Source organism: Bos indicus, chromosome 23 (genome assembly GCF_029378745.1).
Source record: "Bos indicus isolate NIAB-ARS_2022 breed Sahiwal x Tharparkar chromosome 23, NIAB-ARS_B.indTharparkar_mat_pri_1.0, whole genome shotgun sequence".
Lineage (NCBI taxonomy): Eukaryota > Metazoa > Chordata > Mammalia > Artiodactyla > Bovidae > Bos > Bos indicus.
The window spans coordinates 35373845-35388166 of NC_091782.1; the positions used below are offsets into that span (position 1 = coordinate 35373845).

The 14322-nt window shown below is 45.9% G+C and overlaps 1 protein-coding gene across 3 annotated transcripts in view; it reads left to right on the plus strand.

Annotated features, from left to right (window-relative positions):
• The first annotated feature begins 8561 nt into the window (after positions 1-8561).
• The window catches only part of DCDC2 (doublecortin domain containing 2), a 149998-nt gene continuing 144237 nt past the window's right edge, over positions 8562-14322 (plus strand). Inside the window, exons 1-2 of one of the 3 annotated variants that reach the window (XM_070778317.1) lie at positions 8562-8953; positions 9121-9510. In XM_070778317.1, coding sequence (XP_070634418.1) covers positions 9218-9510 — 293 coding nt within the window. In that variant the 5' untranslated portion in view covers positions 8562-8953; positions 9121-9217. Of the gene's footprint in view, positions 8954-9002; positions 9511-14322 lie in introns of those variants that run through there. The other 2 variants (XM_070778316.1, XM_070778318.1) reach the window with 2 other exon arrangements.

Here is a 14322-nt window from a genome sequence, read left to right on the forward strand (position 1 = left end):
CTTGGAAGAAAAGTTATGACCAACCTAGATAGCATATTGAAAAGCAGAGACACTGCCAACAAAGGTCCATCTAGTCAAGGCTATGTTTTTTCCAGTGGTCATGTATGGATGTGAGAGTTGGACTGTGAAGAAGGCTGAGCGCCGAAGAATTGATGCTTTTGAACTGTGGTGTTGGAGAAGATTCTTAAGAGTCCCTTGGACTGCAAGGAGATCCAACCAGTCCAATCTAAAGGAGATCAGCCCTGGGATTTCTTTGGAAGGAATGATGCTCAAGCTGAAACTCCAGTACTTTGGCCACCTCATGTGAGGAGTTGACTCATTGGAAAAGACTCTGATGCTGGAAAGGATTGCAGGCAGGAGGAGAAGGGGACGACAGAGGATGAGATGGCTGGATGGCATCACTGACTCGATGGATGTGAGTCTGAGTGAACTCCGGGAGTTGGTGATGGACAGGGAGGCCTGGCGTGCTGCGATTTATAGGGTCACAAAGAGTCAGACACGACTGAGCGACTGAACTGAACTGAACTGAATTGAAAGAGATAATTGGGGCTTCCCTGGTGGCTCAGAATCTGTCTGCCAATGCAGGAGACCTGGGTTCAAGATCCCTGGATTGGGAAGATCCCCTGGAGAAGGAAATGGCAACCCACTCGAATATTCTTGCCTGGGAAATCCCATGGGCTGGAGATTGGCAGGCTACAGTCCACGGGGTTGAATAAGAGTTGGTCATGACTGACTGACTAAAGAACACAACAACAAAAGAGGTAATTATCATTAGGGTGAGTCCTAATCCAATACGTTTGGGATACTTTGAAGAAGAGGAAATTAGTGCACTGAATGTGGAGAAAGGACAGAATATTGACTACATAAGTGAGAAACAGAGCTTTGCCCAGAGTAGGTTCTGAGCTAGTATTTGATAATGAGTGAATGAATGCGTTAGGCAGCTAAGGTCCAGGTCAGAGATTTAAGAGTCAGAATGGGCAGTGTCATTTAAAGTAACTGGTAAGAAGCCAGGTAAGGGTGTGATTTCAGGCAATATCCCACTGAGAGTGGCTTCAAGTTGATTCCACAGGGGAGCCGTGAAGTGTACTTTATGCTTTAGGATTAACTTGACCTAAAGCAAGGGAGGTGGGGTTTCATACTCTTGCACTGGTCAGTCACAGGTTAAGGGTATGTGTGGGGTGGTGGTAGGTGACAGATGGAGGTGGGGGTGGGGAAGGGTAAACTCTCAGGCATTCCAGCTCTCAACAGTCCAAATGCTGCTGCTTCAGGACCCCAAGGTTGCCTGCGAAGGAGTCACAGGCGTGGCACATAGAATCAGGGGTAGGACATATGGAGTCACAGGGATCCGAGAGGAACTGGGCTGAGTGCTGATACTATCTGTCTTAGGGTAGTGAAGCAAGTGGCTTCGAGACTAAACCCTAAGCAGGACTGTTTCTCTCTGGTCTGTTATATTCTACTGCATGCGTGCTAAGTCGCTTTACTTTGTCTGACTCTTTGTGACCCTATGGACTGCAACCCACCAGCCCATGAGATTCTCTGGACAAGAATACTGGAGTGGGTTGCCATATACTACTGCAGGGGATCTTCCTGCCCGAGGGATCGAACCTGCATCTCTTATGTTTCCTGAATTGGCAGGCGGGTTCTTTACCACTAGCACCACCGACTTGACTGTTAGATTCTACTGAGTTTGGCCAAACTTTGTATGTGTAATATCTAAAATTGTCCACACTCATTTGCACATGAGAAGAATAAAGATTTATCTTAAAAAAATGAGATATTTATTTGGTGCATACTATATGTCTTTCCTGTAGCTCAAACAGTAAAGAACCTGCCTGCGATGCAGGAAACCAGGATTTGATCCCTGGGTTGGGAAGTTCCTCTGAAGAATGGAATGGCAATCTACTCCAGTATTCTTGCCTGGAGAATCCCATAGCCTGGCGGGCCACAGTCCGTGGGGTCTCAAAGAGTCGGACACAAAGTGTCAGACACTTCTGTAAACACTAGGGATTCATCATTATCTCTTTTAATCCTATATGGGTAGTGTTTGGTTGTTCATTTTATAGATGAGGAAACTAAGACTTAGAAAAGTAAAGTAACAGAGCCTCTGTCACCCTGGTCACATAGCTACTAAGTGATGGAGCCAAGATTCAAAACCGGATTTTAAGTATCATGTATAAATAAAACCATACAACCAATCTACTTTGAAATATATTGGCATTTTCAGTGAAGCAAGTTAAAATCCATCTTGAGACCATCCCTGTGAAATAGATACAACTCTTCCCTAAATCTGACATGTTTATTGACTCCAGTGAATTTGACTGGTTGGAAACCTCACATGATTTTTTTCTTTCTTGCTGTGAAATAATTGTCCAGAGACACGGGAATCCTCCAGGTGGCTAGTTAAATGCCTCCAGAAGGCATACAGGGCATTGATGAATCCCTCTGAGGATTTCTGTAGTTTACAAGTGGCCTTATTGGCCAAAGAATCTCATTAATCATACCCCTTAGAATGAGATTTCCAGAAGTGGCATGTGTGAAGCAATCATAAATCAGATGTGATCTGCATCTCAGAATCTCCACATGAAACTCTCTAATAGAGAGTTGTTTATCCTTGATCCTTGGCTTAGGAAGATCCCCTGGAGAAGGGAAAGGCTACCCAGTCCAGTATTCTGGTCTGGAGAATTCCATGGAATGTATAGTCCATGGGGTTGCAAAGAGTTGGACATGACTGAGCGACTTTCACTTATCTTTAAAAAAAAAAAAAAAAATTCCACACTGAAATTTAAAAGTTACTCTCTTGCCTTTTTCGGCATTACTAGGTTCTATTAATTGTTTTGCAAGTACCTCTCTTCCTTACTTTCAGTGTCTCAAACCCCTATATTTTCTCAGGTTGTATCAGGCCAGGGGGTGAAACTGGTCAAAAAGATTAAGGCACAGTCTGGCAGGCTCTTGCTTCCTATGAAACATACATGTGCAGCCCCATAAATGTCCCTCCTAAACTTCCCCCAGTTACTTTTAGGAGTTACGAGGAAGTGAGTTCTAAAGACTGTCCAGTCTCTGCATGGCCCTCATTCCCTGCTGGAGCTCCTTCCTTTTGGTATTCTTTCCTACTGAGGCCTCTGCTGCTTGTGAAGCCAGGTACTGCCACCTGGGTACCATCACCTCTACGGGGTGATGCTGTCTCTTGCCAGGTCCCCGCGCCATGGATGCTATGTTATAGCCCACAAGGTCCAGGGAGGCACTGCCAAGGTGACTCTGCTCCCTGCATGAGCATGCCTTCTTCTCCATCTCCCTTCCACATTACATTTTGCAGACAGCATAAAAGAAGAGCTGTTTGTGCTCAATGCTGTATAGAATTTACAGTAAAATACTGATGACAGGTTTTGCTAATAGCCACATCCAATTCCCTGTAATGAGTACATGGGGACTGGAACCTGGCAGATGAGACGCTAAACTTCAGATTGCCCCCCCACCACCACCACAAGCTAGCTTTTGTTACTGGGTTGACGTCTCTTACAGTCTTTTACTTTAGGATGAATTTATTTTCAAGTGATGCCTTAGTGTTTCCTAAGGATACATTACTGGTGGGTCCAACCAGATGCACTCAGACATATGTGAACCCCTGTAGGGGTCACAGTGGAGACCTGAGCTAGGACACCTTCCTTTCTCTGCTGCCTCCTCCCCTCTTGCTCCCTTCCTTTCTCTCTCCTACTGCCTTTTCTCTCTTTACACACACACACACACACACACACAATATTCATCTGCTCAACTCTATGCCAGGCACTGTTCTAAGTACTTCATATAGAGCAGTCAGAGATCTGACAATGGTCTACCCTCCTGAACATTCTGCAGAGTGGCAAGTGCTACAAACAGGAAACAGAAGGTGTGCTGTGACCTACAGTGACTAAGGGATACTTCACATAAGGCTCTCAGGGGAGGCCTTTCTAATGAGGAGAACATGGCTCAGTGGTAAAGTACCACCTGCCAATGCAGGAGACATCTTCCCTGATCTGGGAAGATGCCGCGGAGCAACTAAGCCCGTTGAGTTCAGTTCAGTTGCTCAGTCGTGTCCGACTCTTTGCAAACTCATGGACTGTAGCACGCCAGGCATCCCTGTCCATTACCAACTCCCAGAGCTTGCTCAAACTCATGCCCATCGAGTCGGTGATGCCATCCGACCATCTCATCCTCTCATCCCCTTCTCCTCCCTCCCTGTGGCACAACTAAGCCTATGTGCCATAGCTATTGAGCCTGTGCTAAGAGTCCGGGAGCCGAAAGTACTGAGCCCACATGTGGCAACTACTGCACTGCGCCCTTAGAGCCTGTGCTCTGTGACCAGGGAAGCCAGCGCAATGAGAAGCCCGCACACTGCGACAAAAAGCAGCCCCCGCTCGCTGAAACTGGAGAAAAGCCCGTGCAGCAATGAAGGCCGAGCACGGCCATAAGTAAAAAAATTAAAAAGAAAAAGGAACCAAGCAACATCCTTTCCTCTATTAAAAAAGAAAGACACACCCATACTTAAAAACCTGGTACCTAGGCAGTCCGTGCAGAGAAAATGGCAATACTTATACCTTTATTTATGGCAACCCACTCCAGTTCTTGCCTGGAAAATCCCATGGACAGAGAAGCGGGGTAGGCTACAGTCCATGGGGTTGCAAAGAGTTGAACATGACTGAGCCACTTCACTTCACATACCTTTATTTATTGTATGTTATCCTCTCAGAGAGCACATCTTGTCCCTAGAGATGCACAAAGTGGGATTGTACCCTGAACTCACTCCTGGGTGACCTGTTCCCCTCACCCAGGTAGCACGCTGGGATTCTTCTTGTTACGCTATGAGGGACCCTGACTCACAGGGCCCTAGCTGGAGGGAGCCTCCGTAGGTCCCTCCTGGAGTGCAGCCATACTCCCAGCGCACCTGCACACTCTAATGGGGCCTCTGGGCATATGGTTTTCAGGGTTTCTAACCTCATCCCACAGGGAGGGGAGCTTCAGGGACGTCCCAGCCCAGGCGCAGGATCATGGTGAGAAGGCAGCGGAAGCCCACATCCTCCTTATTCTTAGGGAATTCCAGATGTCACAAAGTTCAGCGCGAGACGCTGAACAGCAGGGGTTTCTCCAATCACTGTGGGCTGTTTCCGACAGAGCAGGAGCATAGAACCTGGATTCCTCAAGATGGCTAAAGAACTCAGGAGGCTCTGACATTCCTCAGAGTGGACACTGGCCACCTCAGGCTGGGCCTCCTCCGGCAGCCTCTGATTCCTCCTGGCTTCTGGGACTCTGCCATCCAGCATCACTGACCTTCACCCCAGGCTCCCCCAACAGACACAGGCCACCCCACCCACCTTCTCCCGGGCCAGGCCTGGGTCAGAGACGACTGTCTGCTCTTTGGATTCTTCCCTGGCTTATTTCTCCATCTTGTCTTTGCTTATGTTGTTTTCCTCATGAAGATTCCTTTAACTTCCTTTCCAGCTCTTCACTATATCACATCCAGTCAATTCTTCATGGCCCACCTCAAGACTCATCTCCCCTGGGAGGTCCCATCCAATGGCTATTGCTCCCATTCCTTTCTTCTTTGCTGAATGCCCACAAACACTCCTTCCCAGGTGGCAGTAGTGGTAAAGAGCCCATCTGCCAAGGCAGGAGACATAAGAGACACGGGTTCGATCTCCGGGTCAGGAAGATTCCCCTAGAGGAGGGCATGCCAACTCACTCCAGTGTTCTTGCCTGGAGAATCCCATGGACAGAGGAGCCTGGCAAGCTACAGTCCATGAGGATGCAGAGTCAGATAGGACTGAAGTGACTTAGCATGCATGCCCAAACACTCCAACTCTTCCTCTTCTGGCCCCCCTCCCAGTTCTTCTTCCTTCTCTTACTTCCCTCACCCACCCCTCCCGCTTTCTTCCCTCTCTTCCTTCCTTCTAAATAAGAATTAGCCCATTTATTAATGTGAGTGTTCCAGCTTTGAACAAATGGGTTAGATGGGGGTCCATTCATGGAGGTAAGGATCTTAGGAAAAGAGATTTTGAGGAAAATGTGAGCTCCTGTGAGCATTCTGAGTCCAGACTGCCTTTTTGATGGTCTAAGGATGTTGTCCAGGAGAAAGGATGGGCTGAGAACCATCTTCTACTGACTTGCAAGACTCAGTTGTTAAATTTCCAGGAATTTTAAACATGGTCATTATTAAAAATTAAATTGCATAAATGTACAATTAAATAAATTAAAAAAACAAAGATAATAATGACTCAAAACTCATCACCACCTCCATTTTACTATTATCTCTGAGGTTAGATGTCTATTGGGCTTCCCAGGTGGCTCAGATGGTAAAGTGTCTGCCTGCAATGCAGGAGACCTGGGTTCATTCCCTGGCTCAGGAAGATCCCCTGGAGAAGGAAATGGCAACCCACTCCAGTATTCTTGCCTGGAAAATTCCATGGACAGAGGAGCCTGTTAGGCTATGGTCCATGGGGTCGCAAAGAGTCGGAGACGACTGAGCAATTTCACTTTCCTTTCCTTTCCTTAGATGTCTGTTGCATCTGTATGGAGGAAATACCATACTTGTGACTACACAACTCATGCCTCCAGGGATATCAGATTGGAGCTGGAAATTGGCCCGGTTTGTGCTACTGCAACTACAAATGTTGGCAAATGTTGTGAATCAAGGCCTTCCCCACTCTGCAAACCAGTAGTTAAACATTTATCACCATATCACTGTCTAAGAAGCAACTGGATAAATGAGTCTGGGCTCAGGAGACAAACTTGGGCCAGAGGTACTGTTGGGGGAGGCATTAGAATACAGACGTGGGGCTGCCTCCTGGGCTGGTGACAAGGGTTCACGCTTGGAAGATATACGTGCTTATTATTCTGCTGCTGCCATCTTGAAGTTTTGAATTTTTGAATGAGAGGCCACGTGTTTTTGTTTTGCTCTGGGCTGGTGTGGGTATGGGAACAGGGAGGTTTAAGTGGTCTGGGGGTTGCTAGACTTACTGCTATTCTCCCCTCAAAACTGATTTTCTGTCCTATTTACCACTTGGCAGCACATCTTCACTGATATTTTCCTCTCAACCTGTGTATTCTTAATAATCCTTTTTTTAAAAAAATTATTTGGCTGCATTAGGTCTTTGTTGTTGCCCGTGGGCTTTCTTTAATTGTGGCTGTCCATCTCTAGAGCGTGGGCACAGTAATTGTGGCGCACAGGTCCAACCGGCCTGTGGAATCTTCCCAGAGCAGGGATCGAACCTGTGCCCCCTGCATTGGCACACAGATTCTTAACCACTGGACCACCAGGGAAGTCCAACCTGTATTCTTCACAACCAGCTCACAAAATTTCCTTCCTCTATTTTACCTCTGTATTCTTCTCTTCTCTTTGGTTTTTTGAAAACTGTTAACTTTCAAGGCATTGATGTATTAAGTAACTTTACTTAATAAATGTTTCTGCCCCAGATTGCAACGTCCCATACATTCATCTCTCAGATGGTATGTCATGGTGGTTAAAGTGGTCCGGGGATCACAGAAAACTCGGTTTGAATTTTCCCACGTGACCTGAGGCTTCTCTACTTCTGTTTCCTCATCAGAGGAAAGAATGTTTACCTCTGAAGGCTCTGAACATTAAATTAGATAATCTATCTAAAGCGCCTCACACAACGCACATGATAAGTGTTCAATTAATGGTAGTTATTATGACCATAATTTTTATTCATAGATGATGAATTAGGTACCGCCTGTAATGATATTTGCACGCGACACATAGTACTGGCGTCTTAGGAGGAACAGGGAAACATTGGCAGAGACGAGCTGGAAGATTTCACCTTTTTAAAGAACATTTTCTTGTTCCACAGTATATATGTCCCAGAGTAGCTTGGACAAAGCACCCCTTTACTGAAGTTCTCACCCCACCCCCCAGCCTCCCTGTCCCCGGCACTTTTTTTTTTTTGTCCCCGGCACTTCTTAACCCACAAGTTCAGTTCAGTCGCTCAGTCGTGTCCAACTCTTATCCATACACGGATCCAACCTACACAAACAGTAGGCTCCTTTTCTTGCTATAGAACTACACACACACATGGTAGGGACTCAAAAATGCTAGGTTTTTCTCTACACCGCTGTATCCCTCAACTTCTAGCACAGCGCAGGCACCCAGCAGGCGTCCGTTTATAGAGTGACTGCTTGATACTTCCCCTTCTTCCCTCTAAAAGACTCACTTTCTCCAGTCGCTGCCGGACGTCTAGGGCAAAGCCCAAGGGATCCGCGAGCGCGCCAGGCCTACTTCGCCGACTCCGCTCCCTGCGCGGGGCTGCAGTTACTATGGAAACGGCGGGAAATAACAACTCCGTTCCCCGTGGGATGAGGGAGGCCCGCAGAGACAACGGCTGCGGGAGGAACAGCAGGAGCGACGCGCGGCCCCCGGCGAGTTCACCGCGGTGCCAGCCGAGCCGCAGCGCCGTGCCCCACCCCCACCCCGCCCTCCTGTGTCGGTAGTTACCCCGTCCGCGGGCGCCTCCCAGGGACCACCCGCCCCCCCCACCCCCCCCCCCGCCCCCACGCCTTCACCTTGGGACTTGATTGCGCGCTCCTGTTCGCTGTGTTCAAAGGATGCCCACGGGAGCTTCGCTGGGGGCGGCGCAGGTCTTGGCTGCGGATGGGGCAGGGGCGAGGGGTCTCGGACGCTCGACTCTCCTCTATCTCAGTGCACTTTAGGCATATATCTCCCAGCGAGGAAAAAGCTGGGCAGTTTCAGCGCAAACCCTAATTACTTGATTTCGGGAACAAACAGGAGATTGAGAAGTGGGAGCCAGGAAAGAAGTTCAGCATATTTACGATTATATAGTTCGTGCATGTGTATGTGTTCCCACCTCTCTCCCACCCAGGCGCACGCAGTCTGCCTGTTTCCCGCCCCTGGCGCAGCTCCGGTGCAGAGGTGGTTACACCTTGATTCCGCCGGTAGCGAGAGAAACAGGTGTGTGCGCGCACGGCGAGCGCTGATTGGTGGTGCAGACTCGGGTGAACTACTTGAACGTGCCGGGTGAGTCCTGCCCCGGCAGGGTCTCCGCCGGGTGGACGCCGGGCGCGCGCGGTTGCTTTGCTGTGACCCGCGCGGGCTTGTCTGTTTCGCGTTCGTTTCAGGACGCGACCCCGCGCCGCGCGTGTGCTGTGAGGCCGCTGGGGCAGCCGCGGTGCCTCCCCCCGGAGAAGCGAGCCGCGCGGGAGTCCCGAGGGGAAGATGAGTCGCACCAGTGCCAGGTCCGGGCACCTGTCGCAGCCGGTCGTGAAGAGCGTGCTGGTGTACCGCAACGGGGACCCCTTCTTCACGGGCCGCCGTGTCGTCTTCCACGAGAAGAAGGTGTCCAGCTTCGACGTCTTCCTCAAGGAGGTGACGGGCGGCGTCCAGGCGCCCTTCGGAGCGGTTCGGAACATCTACACCCCGCGGACCGGGCACCGCATCTGGAGGCTAGACCAGATCCAGAGCGGGGGCAACTACGTGGCCGGGGGCCAGGAATCCTTCAAGAAACTCAAGTGAGTCCATCTGTCCCCACCGCCCATCGTTTCAGGGGTTGCTAAGGTGGAGAGGAGTAACCCCCACGTCGGTGGGCTCAGGGGCTGTGGCTGTGCGAGTTGATGGCCCTCAAAGCTCCCGCTGCGGTTGCATTAGAGGTTGAAACCGTGGTTGGAGAAGAAAGCTCACTTAGGGAGCAGTAGGAACAGACTTTAAAGGTGTGATGATGGATGAGAATCTTAAAAAAAAAAAAAAAGTATTCAATGACTAGCTATTTGGAAAGAGTAGCACATACGTCATGTTAGATATTTCGCATTTCATGTTCTTTTTCTCTTTCCACTTTTTTCTTGGGACCTATCATTTTATTTTTAATTTTGATTGGAGTATAGTTGATTTACAGTGTGGAAATCTATCAATTTAGTCGAAATAATGTTCTTAAAAATGACTCGGAAAAACTGGATACTGAAATGTCACCAGTGGAGAAAGTGCTCTCTGCACGTTCTCCTCACTGTTGAAATTCTTTAGACTGCATTCCGAGTAGAACTGACCACGCCCCACTTTGTGCGGCCCCTCCTCCCACCACCTGTACATTAAGGGGATTGCCTCGATGCTTGGAAAAGTTTACTGGCTTACTGTATTTGTCTGCAAGCCGGTCACCGGATGCTTGATGGTTAAATCTTGAAGGACAGGGGTCGTTAGTGATGCTTGTCCCCAGTTCCTGGCTGGGAGCTCACTTACTGTGGGTGTTCAGTGCATTGGCAAACTGTGCCTTTGGTCTGTGAAGGGAACAGAGATAAGACACAGCTTGTTCTTTGGGAGGTCACAATCTAACAGGAGATAGGCTATGTGCACACCAGTAATTTTAATGCAAAGTACAAAGGGGTGAGTGCAGTTAGAAAAGTAAAATTATATGGGGGTTGAGAAAAATTATTCCTCGTGGGGGTGGGTACTGTGGGACATGTAGAATTTAATATTCCATGGTGTTTTTTTTTTTTTTTTTTTAACAGTTGTACTGAGGTAGATTTCACATAACATAAACCACGGTGGTTTTAGTATATTCATAGAGTTTTGCAACCATCACCACAAACTAATGTTAGAACATTTCCATCACTCCCAGAAGAAATCCTGTACCTTCCCAATTTCCCCATCTCCCCTTCCTCTGGTAACCACTGACCAGTAGTTATTAGTTTTTCTGTCTCTATGGATTTATCTATCCTGGATATTTTATATACAGACAAACCTTGGAGATATTGCATGTTCTATTTCAGACCACTGCAGTAAAGTCAGTATTGCAATACAGCCAGTCACAGGAGAAGGAAATGGGAACCCACTCCAGTGTTCTTGCCTGGAGAATCCCAGGGATGGCGGAGCCTGGTAGGCTGCCGTCTATGGGGTCGCACGGAGTCAGACACGTCTGAAGTGACTTAGCAGCAGCAGCAGCAGCAGCAGTCACAGGAGTTTTTTGGTTTACGAGTATATATAAAAGTTGTGTTTAAACTATACTGCTGTCTGTTATGTGTGCATTACGTCTAAAAAAAGTACATGCCTCATTTAAAAAATATTTTATTGCTAAAAAATGCTAACCATTATCTGAGCTTTTAGCAGGTCATAATAGTAACATCAAAGATCGCTAACCACAGATCACCATAACAAATACACTAATATAAGAAGTGTGTAATATTGTGAAAATGACCAGAATGTGACACAGAGACCTGAATTGAGCAAATGCTGTTGGAAAAACGGCACTGATAGGCTTTCTGTATTCAGGGTGGCCACAAACCTGATTCAATTTGTAGAAAACCACAATATTGGTTAAGTGCAATGACACAAGGTCTGCCTGTAAAAGTAGTCATATGTGACTTTGTGTGTTTCTGTCTCCCTTCACTTAGTATCATGTTTAAAGGCCCATCATGTTGTAGTATGTATCAGTACTTCCTTCTTTCATGACTGAATAATATTCTGTAATATAGCTATAGCACATTTTGTTATCCTTTAATCCGTTGATGGATATTTGGTTGTTTCACTTTTGGCTATTATGAATAACCCTGCTATGAACAATTATGCATAAGTTTTTGCCGGGGACCAGCCCCGGCTGATCCAGGGTATTCGAAGGAGAGACGGCGTAGGCAAAGATCAGGAGACAATTGCTTAATTAAATGTTAATTAAGGATATAAAGAGTAATAGAATGAGGATAGCTCAGTAAAATTCAGTGAAGAAAAGAGGCTGAAATAAGGATAGCTCAGTGAGGAAATTCAGTGGAGAAAAGAGGCTGAATAATTCAGCCAGAAGGTAAGAGAAAGAACGACATGGGGAGACCAAGTTTCGGTGAACAAGGCCCGCACTTTATTTTTCAAAGTAGTTTTTATACCTTAAGTTATGCATAGAGGATAATGGGGGAAGGGGTAGAGTCTTGCAGCAAACCAGGCTTTCTTCCTGCAAACTTATCATATGCAAAAGCTTAGGTGATTTGCATCATCTTCTGGCCCGGAGGCCTGTTAACATTTTAAGACCTTTTCTTCAGAAAACTTATTTTTCTCTAAAGGTGATTGGTCAGGAGCCACCCTCCAAAAGCATTAGATAAAGTTGCATTCCTACAGAGCAAAGGTGTGGTGGGCTATAACAAGAAAAAGAATTAACTCAAGGGTCCCAGGTTACAAACATTAAAGCTACTACTTACACCAATTATATTAATCAATACACTGCCAGGGACACAGCAGGTAAGGGATATGGAGACTTAGCAGCAAACATTGGCCCAACAAGTGAAAATTCCTTCACCAATACAATTTCTAATCAATCTTTTAACTGCTCAAAGGAATCTGTATTTAGACAGTTTAGAACATCTCCTGCCTCTCACAGTTGGGAGGTTCTGAACAATCACATGTGGCCGGAAAAACCTATTCAGGCAGGCTAGAGGATTTCCAAAGGAGTTTGTAGGTTAAACACTGTCACACCCAGGAATTATTAACTGGAGCTGTAAGCTAACTCTTTTTTCAGAGAGGTAGTGGGGGACAGCCCCCCGTAAAGTCAGAGGTGTAGGTGAAAGCACAAAGCAGAAAGTAGGCAGACTCTGGTTTTGGGGGTATATGCTCGAGAATTTCCAGGGGGACTCCTGAAGCTCGATCCCGCCTTTGCGTATGCCGAGCCTCCTTCCTCATGACCTTTGTCATGGGCGGAGTTCCTCACGCTGGCTACCGGCAGTGATAGAATTCCAGTTGAGCTATTCCAGATCCTGAAAGATGATGCTGTGGAAAGTGCTGCACTCAATATGCAATATGCACTCAATATGCAATATGCCGGCTCCCGGCAAGTTTTCATTTCTCTTGGGTATATACCTAGGAGTGGAATTGCTGGATTGTATGATAACTCTGTAGTTAACCCCCCATAGTTTTTAATGTATTTTAATTAAAATTCACCTTGGGCCTCAGGATGGCCAAAAAATCTTTACCATAAAATCTGTGCTTGTGAATTCTGGTTTTAACTGTATAGAACTATTTCCCTAAATATCACTAAATTTGTGTAATATACTTCCTTATGTATTTGTTTAGGTTGAGTTCTAAGTATTCCGCTTTTTGTTATGCAGATATTCTTTTTACGGGAGGTGAGGGATGTATTTGGCTTTAATTTCCCTTCTCTGAAACCTCCTTTAGTATGCTTTGTCTAACTTTCTTAGAAAAACGCTAAATGAAACTATGCTTCAAAGAAACTTAGAACTTAAAACTGAGAATCAGGAGACTTGAGATTGAGCCGTTTATTAGCTCAGTATCATTGTGCAGTTCAGTTGAGAATCCTTGTGAATTATCAGTTTCCTAACACAGAAAAGGAACATAACCATTCCTACCTCACAGGGTTATTGTAGAAAGTAAGTGCTGTGGATGTGAAGGTGTTTTGTAAGCACCAAAGTGTTCTGTGAATGCAAAGCATCTCGGTGTCCAGTCTCTTTCATCATATACTTCATTAATTTTTAAAGTTAAAACTTTCATATGAAGCAATTTCATGAGGATGGAAACCTGCTTCAGAATCTATTAACAGCTCAAAATTCCAGGCTCACTTTAATAATAATTCATATTCTCTTTTGTTTATTTAGCATTACCAACTCAAAAGATAAAAACAAGTATAGTTCCAAATCAAATAGAAAGTGCACTTCAAATCATTCTTTACACACACACACACACACACACACACACACACACATATATAATAAGAGATTTACACGGCTGTTTTTGCTTTTCACTCACACACAAAAACCCCGAGTGTGTTATAACAGTGGCCATGGTTTGTTTTCCATGCTGACAGATGAATAATTTATTTATTTGTGTTAAAGTGGTAGTATCTATGGTTATAATGATAGGAGCCAAGAAGATTTAAATGCTGAATATATTTGCTGAATATACAACTAGCAGTTTTCAGTTTATATAACAAATTAGGAAACTGGCAGAACAAAGGAAAATCCGAACATATTGAGGGTAATTCATGTCAGGAAGACCCTGAATGATGCTGGGGGAGATAGCAATGCTGGAAAATATTTTTCAAATGAAAGTGATCAACTTTCTTCTTGAATATCTTTTACTCATATTTCTTCTAAAATTTTTGAAACCATGATTAAACTTCAGGTAGCTATCAAACTGTTTATTTTATAGAAGAGACATCTAGAGATTATTACTTTCCCCAAAGTTTTCCTTATGCATTTTGAGAAGTTGATCCTACTGCATTAATCTGGTGGATCTGAGATGACTTTCCTGCACATGACAGTTAGAATGTGTTGTTATTTTGTCAGAAACCAGTCCCTGAAGATTTCCAAAAGACCCATTATCTGCTAAACAGAGGGAGAATT